At 37.6% G+C, this 15,918-nt stretch overlaps 1 protein-coding gene across 10 annotated transcripts in view; it reads left to right on the forward strand.

Moving 5' to 3' along the window:
• MAST4 (microtubule associated serine/threonine kinase family member 4) overlaps positions 1–15,918 on the forward strand; it is a 550,605-nt gene that overhangs the window by 426,417 nt on the left and 108,270 nt on the right. For all 10 annotated transcript variants that reach the window (XM_087443360.1, XM_087443354.1, XM_087443356.1 and 7 more), the window contains one exon: positions 2,250–2,338. In XM_087443360.1, coding sequence (XP_087299486.1) covers positions 2,250–2,338 — 89 coding nt within the window. The remainder of the gene's footprint in view (positions 1–2,249; positions 2,339–15,918) is intronic.

The following is a 15,918-nucleotide window of genomic DNA, read 5'->3' on the forward strand; positions in this document are numbered from 1 at the left end:
TTTTAAAGATTTTATTTATTCAGTTTTTCCCCCCCAAAGCCCCAGTAGATAGCTGTATGTCATAGGTTCACATCCTTCTAGTTGCTGTACGTGGGACTCGGCCTCACGTTGGACGGAGAAGTGGTGCCTCGGGGCGCTCCCGGGATCCGAACCCGGACCGCCAGCATCAGAGCGCGCACACTTAACCGCCAAGCCACGGAGCCGGCCCTAGATTACTATTTCTATTGATACACATTTCTTATTCATTTTATTTACATATATAAACATTAATAATTAAATGTCAAGAGAAAATCTTCATAAATGATTTAAATCAAATACTAAATGTAAAAAATAATACAAGTAGCCATTTTTGTGATAGTTAACCTGTATTTCAATTAATTTGCTCAAATTAATGCATAAGTTAACTGAGATTTACAGGGTATAAATCTGTCATTTATAATTTCTTTTATTAACATCAGCAAGTTGATATATTTAATATTCCTGTATTGAAATGAAAAGAGACATTAATTTGAATTAACACTAAATACATTATTCAGTATCTTTTAAAAACAATCTATCTGATTTAATAATTATGAATTTACTAGGCGAATACAGTTCTTGATAGACGAGCTGATATCACAGTCCACCTTCATAATTAAGTATCAAGGGTCTATTCTTATTCAACAGCTTCTTTAAGGCTGCGTAAACACGATCTTAATTAACCTCGCAGATAGTGCTATGGGCTGTTGATTGCTCCAGTGAGGGAAATAAAAGGCTGCAGCCTGACCTTAAGAAGTTATGAGTATGGGAACGCGGACAGACAAACGATAGTAAGCAGCAAACATCTAAGAGAGAGGATTGGTTCCCGCGTCAATATCGCTGAAAGAAATTGGGTTTGGTTTTGAAATGTATTATTTGAATATTTAGAAATGTTCCTTTCAAATATTTTGTACAAACTCTCAAATATGTCTCCTATACCTAGTTTAGAAGTCAGGTGAAAATTCCTATTTCAAGAACTTGATATAACAGATGTATGTTCTGCGTTAAGAAGACATTACAATAAACCTTTATTGATGGTTGAGGGCAGCCTGAGTGTGGGAGGGTGGAATCACAGTGCCCTGAACCTTGTTAGAGGTGAATTCAATGAGGTAACCTGCTGGTTTTTATTAGCCTTGTCTAACTACTGTACTGATAATAGAGAATGAAGTGCCCGTCTGTACTGAAGAAAAGCAGATGAAAATAAGATAATGTCTACTCCGTCATCAACCAGTTTTGCATTTGTCTTATCCTTTGAGGCTTATGAAAGTTACTTTGGAATCAAATTAACCATTTTATAACTTTCTGCTAGCAGAAACAGGAAAAAATAGTTGCCCTGTGCCCATATGTAGCAATTTATTTCTCCTCACTGGGGATAAAAACAGTAGGTAGTGTGCCTGTGCAAAAAGGCTTTGCTGTTATTTTAAAGATTTTATTTATTTTATTTTTTCCCCCCAAAGCCCCGGTGGATAGTTGTATGTTGTAGCTGCACATCCTTCTAGCTGCTGTATGTGGGACTCGGCCTCAGGATGAACGGAGAAGCGGTGCCTCGATGCGCACCCGGGATCCAAACCCGGGCCACCGGCATCGCAGCGCACGCACTTAACCACCAAGCCACAGGGCCGGCCCGCTGTTATTTTAATACAAACTAGAATCTGTTTTTATGATTCCAAAATGTTTACCTTAATAAGGAATTTGAATGCAGTATACAAGATGAAAAATGAATGAGTAGTGAAATACATTCATCTTAGGCATCAGCTGTTCTATTGACAAAAGGCACAAATATGAAATTTGTATAAATAATTAGATTTTTAATTAGTGCATCATTGTAAGATTAATGTCATTGCACTTCATTGCACGTAATTTTGTATTAGAAATTTTGTGTCAACAAAGATGCTACCTGTGGTTTGCTGGTTTCAATCCTTAATTTATCACTTGTGTGTATGGCTTACAAATTTGCAGTCAAGAGCTGAAAGAAGGCATTTGATTATAGCTTCACTGGTGGTGAGGAATACTGATGGTGTTATACTGTGTGAATACATTATGTTTTCTAATATGCAAGAGGCAGCCACCCCTCAAACATTAGCGAGTGCATATTATCTTGCAAAAACTTTATCAGCAGCGTGAGCAGATAGGTTGTTCAACCTCTAGTCTATACCTATGTTGAATATACCTGAACGTTATTGATGCTGTGTTCTCTTTCTAAAGCTTTCTTTTTACTTTCCTTTTGACAGTTGCCGAACAAGCAACCGAAAGAGCTTGATAGGCAATGGGCAGTCACCAGCATTGCCTCGACCACACTCGCCTCTCTCTGCTCATGCAGGTAAATTACCCTTTCTTGAGTTTTGTTGTACTTATTTTTGCTGGTTTTTAAAATAATCCAGGCATTTTGAAATTCAGGTGTCTTCACATCTTATTATCTTGGTTTTCCTGTTGTTTTATCAATAAGTTGTTCTTTCTGATAAGTCAGCCCAAACCTTATCCTCTCTTTCAGAGCTTATGGACTCTGAAATTGAGAATTCCTTTTTGTATGGGGTCTCTTTTCAATTATGTCTTTTTTCATTTCTAAATTTGTGGATGATACAAGGCATTTCCATGTTAGGATTATCTTTAGGAAATGCAGAAATGTTAGTTCACATGAAGAGGATTGCTGTTAAGAACAGTAGAGAAGAAAAAATATTTTTCCTCTACCCTTATAAGTTCCCCACTGGGCACCCTGTAACCAAAGACAGATTAACAGGAGAAAAGCATACAAATTTATTTAATACAAGTTTTACGTGACATGCAAGCCTTCATAAGGAAATGAAGACACAAAGAAACGGTTAAACCTGAGTGTTTTTATGCTAGATTTGATGAAGGATGGAAAGTTGTGCAAAGATGTGACAGGACAAAGGTGAGCTAATTGTAGTAAACTGGGGGAAACTTAGCAAGGCCTGTTCGTTCACATTCCTCTGTGTCCCTTTGTCTTCAGAGATAAGTATGCTCCTTCCTCCGGGTATAGGGAGGGTACTTCTCACATAAGGGTTTTATGACCTACTTTAGGGGCAGGTCGGAAAGTCCTTCCTGCACATGCTGTTTCTCAGATTCCTTCATCTTAAAATATTCAGTATGCTAACATGCCATATTCTGAGGTCAGGTGTCCTAAATTCCATCAGAATTATTTAGCATTTTTTTCTCCGTAAAGTTGAAATTATCTATTATATATATTAGCTATTACAAACAATGCTTACAAAATATGAGCAGTCTTGAACGTGTCTTCTCTTGTAGGTATGCAAGAGTTTATCTAAACTTTGACCTGGCAGTGGCATATTTCACTTATCTAATGCGTCCATAACCATTGTAGGGACAATGAAGATTCAAGAGATGAGGCCCTTGGCCTCAAGTACTAATTACAAGGCAGGTAGAGCGATATTACAACAACTACAATGAAGACTGCTTTGTACATCGTGGTTTTGTTTTGTTTTTTAAGTTCTATCCAATATGGTGCAAAGAAGAAAAGGGTTAATTCCAATCAGGAAAGTCTGGGAGAGTTTGAAGGAGTCACTTGCTCAAGATGTTGAAATATGGGCAAGATTTTGGCAGGTAGAAATGGAGTGAGAGAAGGGGAATTCTCAGTGTGTGGCTAGAGTGTGAGATGTGTATGCGTGGCTGTAAGAGAACATAAAGGTGGAGAGAGAGAGGAAAGTCAGGGAGTAGAAGGAAATTTGACTTTGGGTGCCTTTCAAGGATTTTGGGGAGGATATGTGTTTTAGGAAGATGTCTTCAGAATGTCTTAAGGATGGTGGGTTGAAAGGATGAACGAGTAAGCCCTACCTCCATTGTACTCTTATGAAAACTCGAGTTTAACACTGATGGGCTTTCAGATGATATTGATTTCATATTTGAAAGTAGGGCTGTGACTCTCCCCCAGAAGGCAATCCTTTTGCTCAGAGGGGCTCTCAAGTCAAGAGGGGGAGTTATCTGTAACATGTTTGAGGAGCAGAAGGGGGAGAGAGAGGTAGGTGCCCCTTTGGAATGAAATTTTATTTTCCCCATAGTAATAAATGAAAGATGATAAGGTAAATAAGGTAAAAGATAAATTGATAAAATTGTGATACTGTCACAAGACCACCGAAGTCCAGAAATGCCACTCCCAGGTAAAACTTCAGAGAAACTTTTGCACATATACACAAGAAGACATGTTCTAGACTGCTCATAGCAGCATTGTTTGTAAGAGCTGAACATTTGAAGCAATGTGAATATCTATCAGTTAGAAAATGGATAAGTGAATCGTGGCATAGTCAGCCACAGAACACCGTGCACGTAGAAAACAAATGAACTAGCACTGCACATGTCTATGTGGGTGAAACTCAAGGATGGTGTTGGGCAACAAAAGCAAACTGCAAAAGAGTATTACTTAAACCATTCATGTAAGATTAACATGTTGCTACATACAACATTTTGTTTAGGGCTACACACACACATAGATACATGAATATGTATGCATATGTATATATACGTTTGTAGTAAGAGTCTGAAGGAAAACTTGGTAATTTTAAAGACCAATTTCATGATATTAGTTACCTCATACCTCAGGGATGAGGGGTAAGCAGTTGGTAATATTATTTTTCCAAAGCTGTGTGATGGGTTCACAACTGTCTATATTATTACCATTTGTACTGTGGAGATTTATACTACATCATTGTCATAACAGTAAAAGCTGACAGAGGGTCTAGCAAGGCCAAATACCTTATGCGGGGACTGGAATCCTATCTTGTTTTCATCTTTACATTCCTCCAGCACAGTGCCTGGCAGTACATACGAGGTGCTGAGTGAGTGATGAATTCTGTTTCTTACAGATAATTCAATAGTGATTACAAACATTGGATCCTGCTCCTCTTTGTAGTGTTCTGCAGTAATTGTACCGTACTTTACGTGCCTGTTGATTCGTCTTTTATTGTTGTGATTTTCTTCAGTTCTAATATTGAGATTAGAGAAAATGTAGTTAAGACTTTAATAATCCTTTTAATTATTTTTTTCTTTTCTCTATGTAGACTTAGCTTAATTTGTTCCATTCAGACATAATTTTAGTAATATTTAATCAGAGGAGTGGGCTGAGAAGCCAGTCTTTCAGGTTCTGAGAGTATTTTTCCTTGTGTTATGGAGCCAAAACAGGTTATTATTCACTCAGAAAGGGTAGAAGTCTGTCAGATTTTTTGTGAGAAGTATCATTTATCACAGTCTGATAGATTCCTATTTCTGTATAAAAGAAGAAAATGTAATTAAATGAAGGACCAGTCCTCATGTCTTGATACTGTGAAATGCCTCCTCACTCCCCACGCCTCTTACTTCTTCCTTCCTATTGCTACAGTCTCCATCGTGTGTTTGTTACACAGAATGCCAGGTGAGGGTTCCTAGATGTCTCCATGAGAAAGAAAAACTGTCATCTCTCAGTGCCTATTGACCCAAAAGATAAAGTTACACTTTCTATTTTTCTTAAGTAGGGATTATGTGAGTCAGGCCATTTGCCACTGACACACGAATTTATACCCATCAAAAGAATTGGTAGAGATGAGAACATTAATTTATTTGTGTAGATGTGTCAGTAGTGCTCTGAGGAAGGAGAGACACTGGTGTAGTGTTCTGGAGCTTATCTTGACAAAGAAAATAGTGTTTGTGGAGAGCCCGGGATTCCTAAAAGAACAGTGAACAGGACAGTCCCGTTACAAAAAGCAAGCGAGAAAATCACAGGCTCCTAGATCCAGAAAGATTCTAAGCATGAAATTTAATCCAGAAGCCCCAAAGGATAAGACTAGTGTATCTCTCCTAAAATGACAATTTCTATGTAGTCAACAAAAGCAAAAGAAAACAAAGTGTGAAGAATATTTTTATAGCCCATAACTGGCAAACATCTGATTGCCTTAATGTACCAAGAGCTTATGTAAATTGTTATGAAAATAGTGAGTGTACCAGGAGAAAAATGGGCAAAAGATGTAAATGGCAGGTCACAGAAAAAAAAATAAAAATGGCTAACAAAAACATGAAATGATGATTCATCGCAATCGTAAAAGAAATGCAAACCAGAATAACGAGATAGTATTGTTTACCTAGCGTATTGTCAAAAATTTCAAAAAATTGATAGACTCCAATGATAGCAAGGTGTGGAGAAGCAGTCCTTCTCACATGGTAGAAGTGTTGGTGTGAATTGGTACAACCATTTTGGTTAGCAGTTTTCAGTACTGGTTAAAATTTCAACTGCATTGACCCTTTGGCCCAGCAAATCCATCTCCAGGAATTTATCTTAGTGATATTCTCACAAAATAACAGAAAATCATGTCTAGCATTGCCTGTAACTAGCAAATGGAAAGGTAAGTTGTTACCACTTTATTATTTAACCTGTCTTTCAATAAGGGGCTAGTCTAATAGAAAATGATTCAGGCATATAATCCAGCACTTCATGGTTGTTATGAAGAATGAGGTGGGCTTTTATGTTCTGATATTAGAAAGATCCCCAGGATAGATTATTAAGTGAAAAAATACATTGTTGAGTTTTATATGTGTGTATGTGTTTTAGAGGGCATATATGCATACATACACACTTGTGTATTCATGCATATTCATAGGGAATTTTTGAAAAGAGAAAGGAGAAACTTAGCGGTGTTTATCTTTGGGGAATAGGAAGGTAGGGAAATTACCATATAGTGGTTTTATAATAAAGTAAAGTGGTTTTATAATAAAGTAAAGTGGTTTTATAATAAAAGTAAAACCAATAAAGAAAACAAAATAATACCTGCATTAGTTTTCTATTGCTGTGTGATAAATTACCAAAAATTTAGTGGCTTAAAACAATATCCATTTATTAACTTATAGTTCTTTAGGGGAGAAGTCTAGGTAGGCTTGATTTGTTTGAGCTTGGAAGGGCTCTCAAGGTATCACAAGGCCAAAATCAAAGGAAGGTAGAAAATCCCTAGCTCCTAGTTCCCTAGGAACCCTCACCTAGTTTTTCTGGTTAGGGTATCGTAAGGCCAAAATCAAAGTGTTAGTTGAGCTGGAGACTGGGAAAGAATCTACTTCCAAGCTCATGCAGCTTGTGGACAGATTCAGATCCTTGCGGTTGTAGGACTGAGGCCCCCATTTCATCCTGGCTGTCAGCTGGAGGCTGCTTTCTAGAGGCTGCCCTCCTCCATCCTCAAGCCCACAATGGCACATCCAATCATTGTCGTGCTTCAGATCCCTAACTTCTCCTGCCAGCAGCCAGAGAAAATTCTTTCTTTCAAAGGGCTCTTCTAATTGGGTTAGAATAATCTGTATATATTAAGGTCAGCTGACTTGGGACTTTAATTACATCTGCAAAATCCCTTCATAGTAGTACCTAGATGAGTGTTTGCTTGAATAATTAGGGGACAGGAATCTTGAGGAGACCATTTTTAGAATTCTGCAAGCACAATATCCCTTCCATATTGTATTTTGACTCAAAAGGTAAAAGTATGAGCTCTAAGAATAATACTTAGAAAGGATGAGCCACAGACTGGATGTAGATAAATAATTGAGACCTACTGACTCCAGGCTTTTAAAGTCCTAGGAGCAAATGTTGCTCTATTGGCCAAAATACCTAACCTTTGTGTCTTCAAAAATTGTTTTACTGGGAATTTTCAGGTGACTACTTAGATTCATTTATAAGAGAGTTTTTGGAAGGAAGGAAAGGAGTCACACTTCCTGTTGGACAACTCTAGGGATTATTAAAGACGGGAAATATCACTAAACCTCTGAGTCCACATAACCTGTTAGATTAGTATCTAGTTGGAAAAACTTTCATAAATTATCATATATATATAAAATAAAATATAGGGGCCTCACTTCTGAAAGATTAGTCACCACTGTATTTGCTGCTGCTCTGTTCACCAAGTCCTTTTCCAAAGAAATAACTGAGCTAAAGGAGGCTCGTAGAGGTGAAAATAATTAGAGAACTGGAGAGACTGTATGAAAATAATAGAACTCTGGGTAGAAACTTGGAAAACCCAGCAAAGCATTAGGTAGGCACATGGGGGTTGGGAAACAAAATAAAATACCCCAAATCCCACTCTTCAAGATGAATCCTTGTGAACGTTTTGATGCACATTATCTTTGATCCTTCATTATCTTCCCTCCTCCCCACCTCCATCCTTGGGACATTGGCTTAACAAACACAACCCAGCGTATAAATTAAGGTGATTTCCAAGTAGAAACTATGAGATACCATTTTTTCAATAAAGTTATTATTTCATAAAATTGTGAGGACCTTCTTCTTTTGGACTTGTTTTAGAGTCTCTCTTTGAGCCACACATGAGAATTGGTCTCCCCACTTGACAGCTTGCTCTCCTTGCATTTGGGCTGGGTCAGTTGTACTCGTTCATCAGGTGTGACACTGAATTGGATGGAGGCAAAAGGCAATGGTTTTGCAGACAGGCATGCTGATGCAAAGAATTGAGAGTTAATAGTCTGGCAATGAAGCAGAGATAGGTAAAAAGTAACCAAGGTGGACTAATGAATTCAAAGAAGCCAGTCTGAGATAGAACAGGATTAGTAAACATTCTAGGGTGCCAGAGACATACCTGGGAGCATTCCTGTTACTGGCAAAGAGCTTCATAATAACCCACTGCTTTGAGAATGTGACCCATAAGCTTGGAAGATAAGTGGCTGGGCAGTAAGGGATTTAGTAAAACCTGAAATTTTGGCCTTCAGTGCCACCCAAGTCCTTAATCTGCTTACCAATATCCATGTGACTCTGTGCTATTTTAAAGATACAGTAAAAAATCATAAGACGTTTTGCAGGCTATGTTCCTATGACTCTAATCTTCACAGCTAGTATGGTTAAAAAAAAAAAAATGTGATGTTCTGGTTGTAACAGTAAAGCTGATAGTTTGTCGAAAATATGAAAAATTACATGGAAAATATAAATCCTCTATAAACCCACTACCCAGAGATAACACCTGTTAACATTTTATTGTATCTCTTGTCTTTTTTTCCCATATGCATTGTGTGTGTGTGTATGTACGTGTCTGTACATCTATGCATGTGACTAAAATGCATATGTTGAAACTTTTTATTTTACTCTACCGTTGCCAACACTAATGTTATAGTTTTTCAAGTTCCATCAATATAAGCCAAACATATCATAGTATTTTTTCCAGTTTTATTGAGATTTAATTGATATATAACATTGTAGTTTAAGATGTACAACATAATGATTTTCTATTCGTGTATATTGTGAATGATTGCCACAGTAAGTTTAGTTAACAGCCATCACCTCACATAATTACACATTTTTTTTCTTGTGATGAGAACTTTTAAGAGTTACTCTTATAGCAACTTTCAAGTATACAACACAGTAGTGTTAACTATAGTCACCATGTTGTACATTACATCCCCAGAACTTATTTATCTTATAACTGAAAGTTTGCACCTTTTGACCACCTTCACCCATTTCATCCACTCCTCACCCCTACCTCTGACAACCACCAATCTGGTGGTTTTTGATTTTTCTCTGTATTTGTGAGTTTGGTTTTTTTAGATTCCACATATTAGTGAGATCACACAGTGTTTGTCTTTCTCTGTCTGACCTATTTCACTTGCCAAATGCCCTCAAGATCCATCTATGTTGTCCCAAATGGCAGACTCTACTTCTTGTTTATGGCTGCATAGTATTCCATTGTGTATATGTACCACATTTTCTTTATATATTCCTCTGTTGTGGACACTTAGGTTATTTCTGTGTCTTGGCTCTTGCAAATAATGCTGATTTTGGGTATATACTCAGAAGTGGAATTGCTGGATCATATAGTAGTTATATTTTTAATTTTTCAAGGAACCTCCATCCTCGTTTCCATAGTAGCTGCACCAGTTTACATTCCTACCAACAGTAGGAACACAAGGGTTTCTTTTTTTTGCATCCTCACCAACACTTGTTGTCTCTTGTCTTTTTGATAATAGCCATTCTAACAAGTGTGAGGTGAATATCTTAGTATTTTCAATGTGCATGTGTTATTAATCTTTTGTAATCTCACTGATATTCTTTTCTGATTTGCTTTTTGACTTTTTTTAATGGTGTTTTTTGCTTTACGTAAGTTGTTCTTTTTCCCGCTTTTAATTTTTTTGTGGTCCCGTTTGTCAGTCTTTTTCTTTCTGATTTCTTCCGTTTTTGTTGTTGTAGAGTTTCATTTTTGTTAACAAGGCTGGTCTTGCTCTAAGAATCGCCTGCTCTGGCCTCACTGTTGCCCCTGCCCTCTTCATGCTTAACAAGTTGAGTATTGGTGATGCATTTCTTCACCTTCTCACACTCTTAGTCTGTCATGTAGGGTGAGGGTTTTCCCAAGCCACGAGCGAGTTTTTGAGCAGCGAGAGTTTTTCTGAAAACATCCTGAATTTTGTAGGCTAGCCTACAAAGAGAGGAAGATAGCAAACAAAAAAGGCATTCAGGCAGTTTCTCTCAACTCCCTGATGAGGAGGGGAGATTATACCCTTGCACATTTCTGCTCAGGTATTTGTGGTGCCATCAGGTTTGCATGCAGCTCACGGGGAAGGCTGTGACTTGTGAATTTTAGTTTGCTGGTGGGAACAACTGAGTTAATAGGGATGAATAATCTTTAGGTATCAGTGAAAGGTTTCTCCTTTAAAAAACTTTAGTGAGACTAGGGACATAACCCTGAGTGCTGTGGTGCCTGTGTTTCATTTATTTTGTGACTTTCATTCAGAAGCCCTCAGCAGGTTTTCCATGCTTGAAATATTATTTGCCAAACTGTTTAAATCTGCTTTGTAGATCTTTAATAAAAATGTTCATTCAGCAAGGCAGTAACATCCTCTGGCCACAAAGCCATGATAGTACAACAAATGGTTCCCTTGGTTCTTTATATGTGGGGAATAGGACAAAGCAAGATTATGTGCCCATTGAGTCATAGCAAATTGATTGTTAGCCTTAATAGGAATTAAGTTTCCTGATGCCCCATATAATCATTCTTTCTTCAAAATGATAGAAAATTTCTTTTTTTTACTCAAGTGGAATCTCTGATATGCTCACTCATTGGCATTTTTTTCTAATGATAAGCAGATCTCAACAAAATCAACTTAAATGTGGAAAACGCTGTGTTCAGTCAGAGCACCTTGATGTCCTCCTCCTAGAGTTTCATTCTATATCGGTTAAAATAGGCAAATCGTATGGCTAAATTTAGTCAACCCTGCATGGAGCATCACCTTGGAATTATCTGGTTTTATTAAAACCTTAAATGAGCCCAGGACCAGATTTCTTAACCTCTAAGCTATATGATTTCTTGATGCATCTGTTCTGTGATTTTAAGTATTTCATAAATCAGTTTCTCTGAATTATGGGAAATCCCATCTTTCTTATTCCATATAAGTTTATTCCATATAAGCACTCACAGTTTTATTTTTTAATCCTTAGCCTTTGTGTAATTGCCAATCGTGGGCTTGAGTAGTGACACATCTTGCCCTTCCTGCTTAAGGAAAAGGATGATAAAATCAGATGGACTGACGTCAGTCAATGTGTTTTCCTAGTTTTTGGTATTGCTTTGTGTTGAGTCACTTATAGGGGGTATATACCAACATCATTACTATTTGTGAATTACCTCATGCAGATCCATCTGCCTTGTGACCTGCGTTCATCGTTTTGGTTCTTTGAGAAGACTGCATTGTTTGCGTGTAATCTATTCCTAATAATGATTTAATGACTGACATCTGTCATATTCCCCTAATCTCTAAATGTAGAATTTAATCTGAATGGCCTTTGATTTAGCTTTTTGGTCTCTCCTTCACTATAAATTGAAGCTTTGGAAGCTGACTCCTGAATTTAATTTCCAAGCTCTCCTGTGTTAACAAAAGTGGTATTAGTTGTTTTTGTTTTTAGAACATGGGTCCCCTGGGCAGACACTCAGGAAGATTTTACTCTCCCATCCATTGTGAAGGGCTCTTCTTTTTTTTTTTGGATCAAAATTTTGCAACTTTTCTGTGTTTATGCGGCAACTATGAATTTTCTTTGGCTTGGTTTGGTTTCTAAAGTACCAGTTGGATCTTAATTATGTATTTTTCAACTTAGAATTGACAATATTTAGTGATGTATTAGATGTGGGTGAGAGAAAGTTGATCAGAGATGGCTTCCAGAAGTCTTTCTGAGAATATGGATGGTAGAAGGGGCACTTCCCAAGATGGAGGAGACAGGAAGAACAGATCTGAGGTAATGCTTACGAGTTCACGTTGCTGCATGTTGAATTTAAGGTGCCCATGAGGCATCTAAGGGACATAAACAAACAGTTGTTTTACGGGTCTGCAACTCAGAGGTTGAGCCTGTGCTGCTGATGTCAGTGTGGAAGCCATTCCTGCAGAGATGGTATTTAAAACCTTGGGAGGGGATGAAATCATTGAGGGGAAGAGTTTTGGAGTGAGGAGAAGACAGAACCTGGGACTGAGTCTGCACTGCCCGCGTTTGGAGGTTCTGCAAGGGCAAGTGGCCAGCAAGAAACTGAGAAGCAGCCACCTAAGAGGTGGAAGAGAAAGAGGAGAATGGAGTGTCTCAGAACCCAAGAGAAGACAGGGCTCCCAGAAAGAGGGAGTGGTCAATTTTACTATCGAGTCAGCAATTCCTATCAGGCTCTCAACAAATATTTGTTGAAAGAGTAAATAACTGTTTATAAAGAAAGGCACAGAGCTTCGTTTTACTCTGGTGCCCAAAAATGCAGTGTACTCCCTAATGGAAGGCAAGGTTTGTTTTCTCCCTAAAAGAGAAAGTCCTCTTCGATATCTAAGTACTTACGAAGCCCCACATATTATACTACATTATCTTAATAACTTTACTTTGAAAGTCGTTTAGCAAATCTTTCATTCACCTTGTCCATTATATCATCTGTTTCAGCCATTGCTGATGGGCAGCTATTGTCTCTCATGCTCTTTAATAGTTCAGTTGCTAAGGTGCTAACAGCCTCCGACTTCTACAGGGTAGTCAGCCAGGCGGTGTCTTACCAAAATTAAGGAACTGTTCTCTTTTTGATGGAAAACAGACATTGGAAATTCTTGAAGTTGTTTTTTTCTGTGAGAAAAGAGATTCTTATAAATTGGGGAGGGAAAATAATTCTTTTTTTGGTTTTATAAATTTTTTAATTTTTTATTTTATTCAGGTCACTTTATAACATTATATAAATTTCAGGTACATCATTATATTTTCACTTCTGTATAGACTGCATCGTGTTCACCACCGACAGTCTAGTTTCCATCCATACTTATGTGCCCCTTTACCCCTTTCACCCTCTCCTCATCCAAGGGAAAGAATTCTTGATAAAGTCTCAAAATAGCTTAAAGTTAGTGAGATAGAAGAATCTTTTTAATTTCAAATTCTGTAAAATATTATAGTTAGAAATTAAAATAATCGATTTATTAACATTGTCTACTTTTGGATTAGACATTTTCAGGTTTAAATCTCATACAGTGTGATAATTAAGTATTTCATTGTTTTAAAATAGATAAATGACGTGTATTATTATGTCTTCTAAATCCCTGCAAGTTACATATTCAAAATGCACCCCCCCAAGAAAAAACAAAACTTTTTTTATCTACTTGTTGAAAAATAGGAGATTGCCTTATATTTGGCTGCTTCTGTTCTAAGATATCTATGTGATAAATGATCACCTAGGAAGTGAAAAGGTGTATTTAAAATCCTTGCTAAATCACTTCTCTCCTTACCCTCGAGGTTTTCAGAACCTGATGCTCTCAGGCTGGACAGCTTTGGTGACTGTCACCGTGGCTGTGGTTTTCCTGGTACTATGGTGATTCTGGCATACTCATCGCCAGCTTACCCCCAAGTTGTCTTTGAACTTAAGTTAGAAATCCTCAGCTGTATGTAAATACAGACTATCTTCTTCAGCCCATTAGCTGGTGAGAGTGTGTGGATTTGTATCACAGGAAAACTCACTGTCCCCCAGGGATAAAGGAACTTGAGGCAGGGATCTCGTAGCATGGGGATCAGCCAGCTAGCTTCATTAAGTGCCCAGTGCCCTTGATAGAAGGCTAGATGCTCAACACAACCAAAGTCACCTTTACCTATTGGGCAACCTGCAAGGGAGGTTAAAAGTCTGTATTTTAAATTCAAGTACATATGCTAAAGAGCATTTTCTTAAATATCGTGTGCAGTAATGCCATCTCTGTCTTTGAACTTACTCACTCTGGCATAATTACAGTTTCAGCTTTAATGACCCTTTAATGCAGATTTTTGTGTTTACTGCAGCAATGTGTGAGTACTTCTTTACAAAAGCCATGCAAATTGCAGGCTTTTCAAGTTCTAAGCTTTTATGTTAGGAGTAACAGTGGGTAATTACAGAGCTCCTCATGAAATGTTAAGGTGTACAGACACTGTGGTAACCATCTCAAGTTTAGAGGGTTCAGCTGTGGGGGAGAGGGGCCCACTGACAGACCTGCATTGGAGTTGATAGCCAATTTGGTTTTCCTAGACTGGGGGAGAGAGGTGAGAGAATTGAGAAGAGTCAAGTCATAGTTTTAGGAAAAAGAGATGATCTCTGCTGTAAAAAAAACTGAAATGTTTTAGATGTTTTAAAAATGTTTTTAAAAACCTTTTTTTGTATTGACAAAAGCCATATGTGTTTATTGTAGAAAATTTGGAAAATACAAGAAAGTAGAAAGAATAGTATGAAAATCATTCATATTCTTATCCACTAGTCAGGATTAACTACATAACATTTGAGTATTTGTCTAACTATGTATATTTTAAATATCTACATCTGGTATAATATTTATAACATTTATATATACATAAATTTGTGCATGCAAACATAAATTTATGTATATGCATATACATTTGTATATACATGTATAAATATAGAATCATAGATATAATTTTTTGTCTAGATCATTTTCTTTTGGTATTATATTTTGAAACTTTTATATATCATTAAATGTCTAATATTTTTTTAAATACTTGATTTTGACCAATACAAAATATTCCATTTCATGAATGTGCCTTAGCTACCTCCCCGTAATGAATTGTTTTGGCTGTTTCATTCTTTGTTCTCATAAGTAATGTTGTGGTGAGTAGCATTATACATAAATCTTTGTAATAAGCTCTGGTTGGTTCTCAACTTAGTCTGGGAAGGAATTCTTTAACATGCTGGGCTTCTATTGTCTTGTATTTGTGTTGTTGGGCCATCCATTGTTGTCTGACTTCAATTTTTGAGGCCCTAAGAGTCAGAGATTGTATCCACAGGAAATGCTCTTTAATGCCTGCTGCAAATAACATTTAATAAGCATCAAGAATGTGCTATATAGGCACCAACATAACCTTACACGTACCTAAGTACATCTCAAGTATGTTCTCCCTAGGTGAAACAATAGCTAGTTCTTTTTACCCAGTGACATCATGGTGACCTGGTGAATTTATAAGGTGAATGAAGAAGGAACTATTGCACGAAGCTGCAGATCTGATCACACTTCGCACTTGTGTTCCGCCTTTCCCAGACACTGAGGACTAGACTCTAGTGTAGAAATTTGCAGCTGCTATGTAACAGGGCTACCTGAGCCTTGCTAATTTTGAGATCTCTAACAACTAATCAGGCCAGCCCTGGTGATCTAGTGGTTAAGATTTGGTGCTCTCACTGCTGCAGCCTGAGTTCATTTCCCAGTCAGGGAAGCACACCGCCTGTCTGTCGGTTGTCATACTGTGCTGGCTGCACGCTGTTGTGATGCTGAAAGCTATGCCACTGGTATTTCAAATACCAGCAGAGTCACCCATGGTGGACAGGTTTGAGCGGAGCTTCCGGACTAGACAGACTGGGAAGAAGGACCTGGCCACCTACTTCCGAAAAATTGACCATGAAAACTTTGTGAATAGCAGTGGAGCACCGTCTGATACAGTGCTGGAAGTTGAAAGGATAG

Source organism: Ceratotherium simum, chromosome 18, assembly GCF_057802395.1.
Source record: "Ceratotherium simum simum isolate JZ-2026a chromosome 18, ASM5780239v1, whole genome shotgun sequence".
Classification (NCBI taxonomy): domain Eukaryota; kingdom Metazoa; phylum Chordata; class Mammalia; order Perissodactyla; family Rhinocerotidae; genus Ceratotherium; species Ceratotherium simum.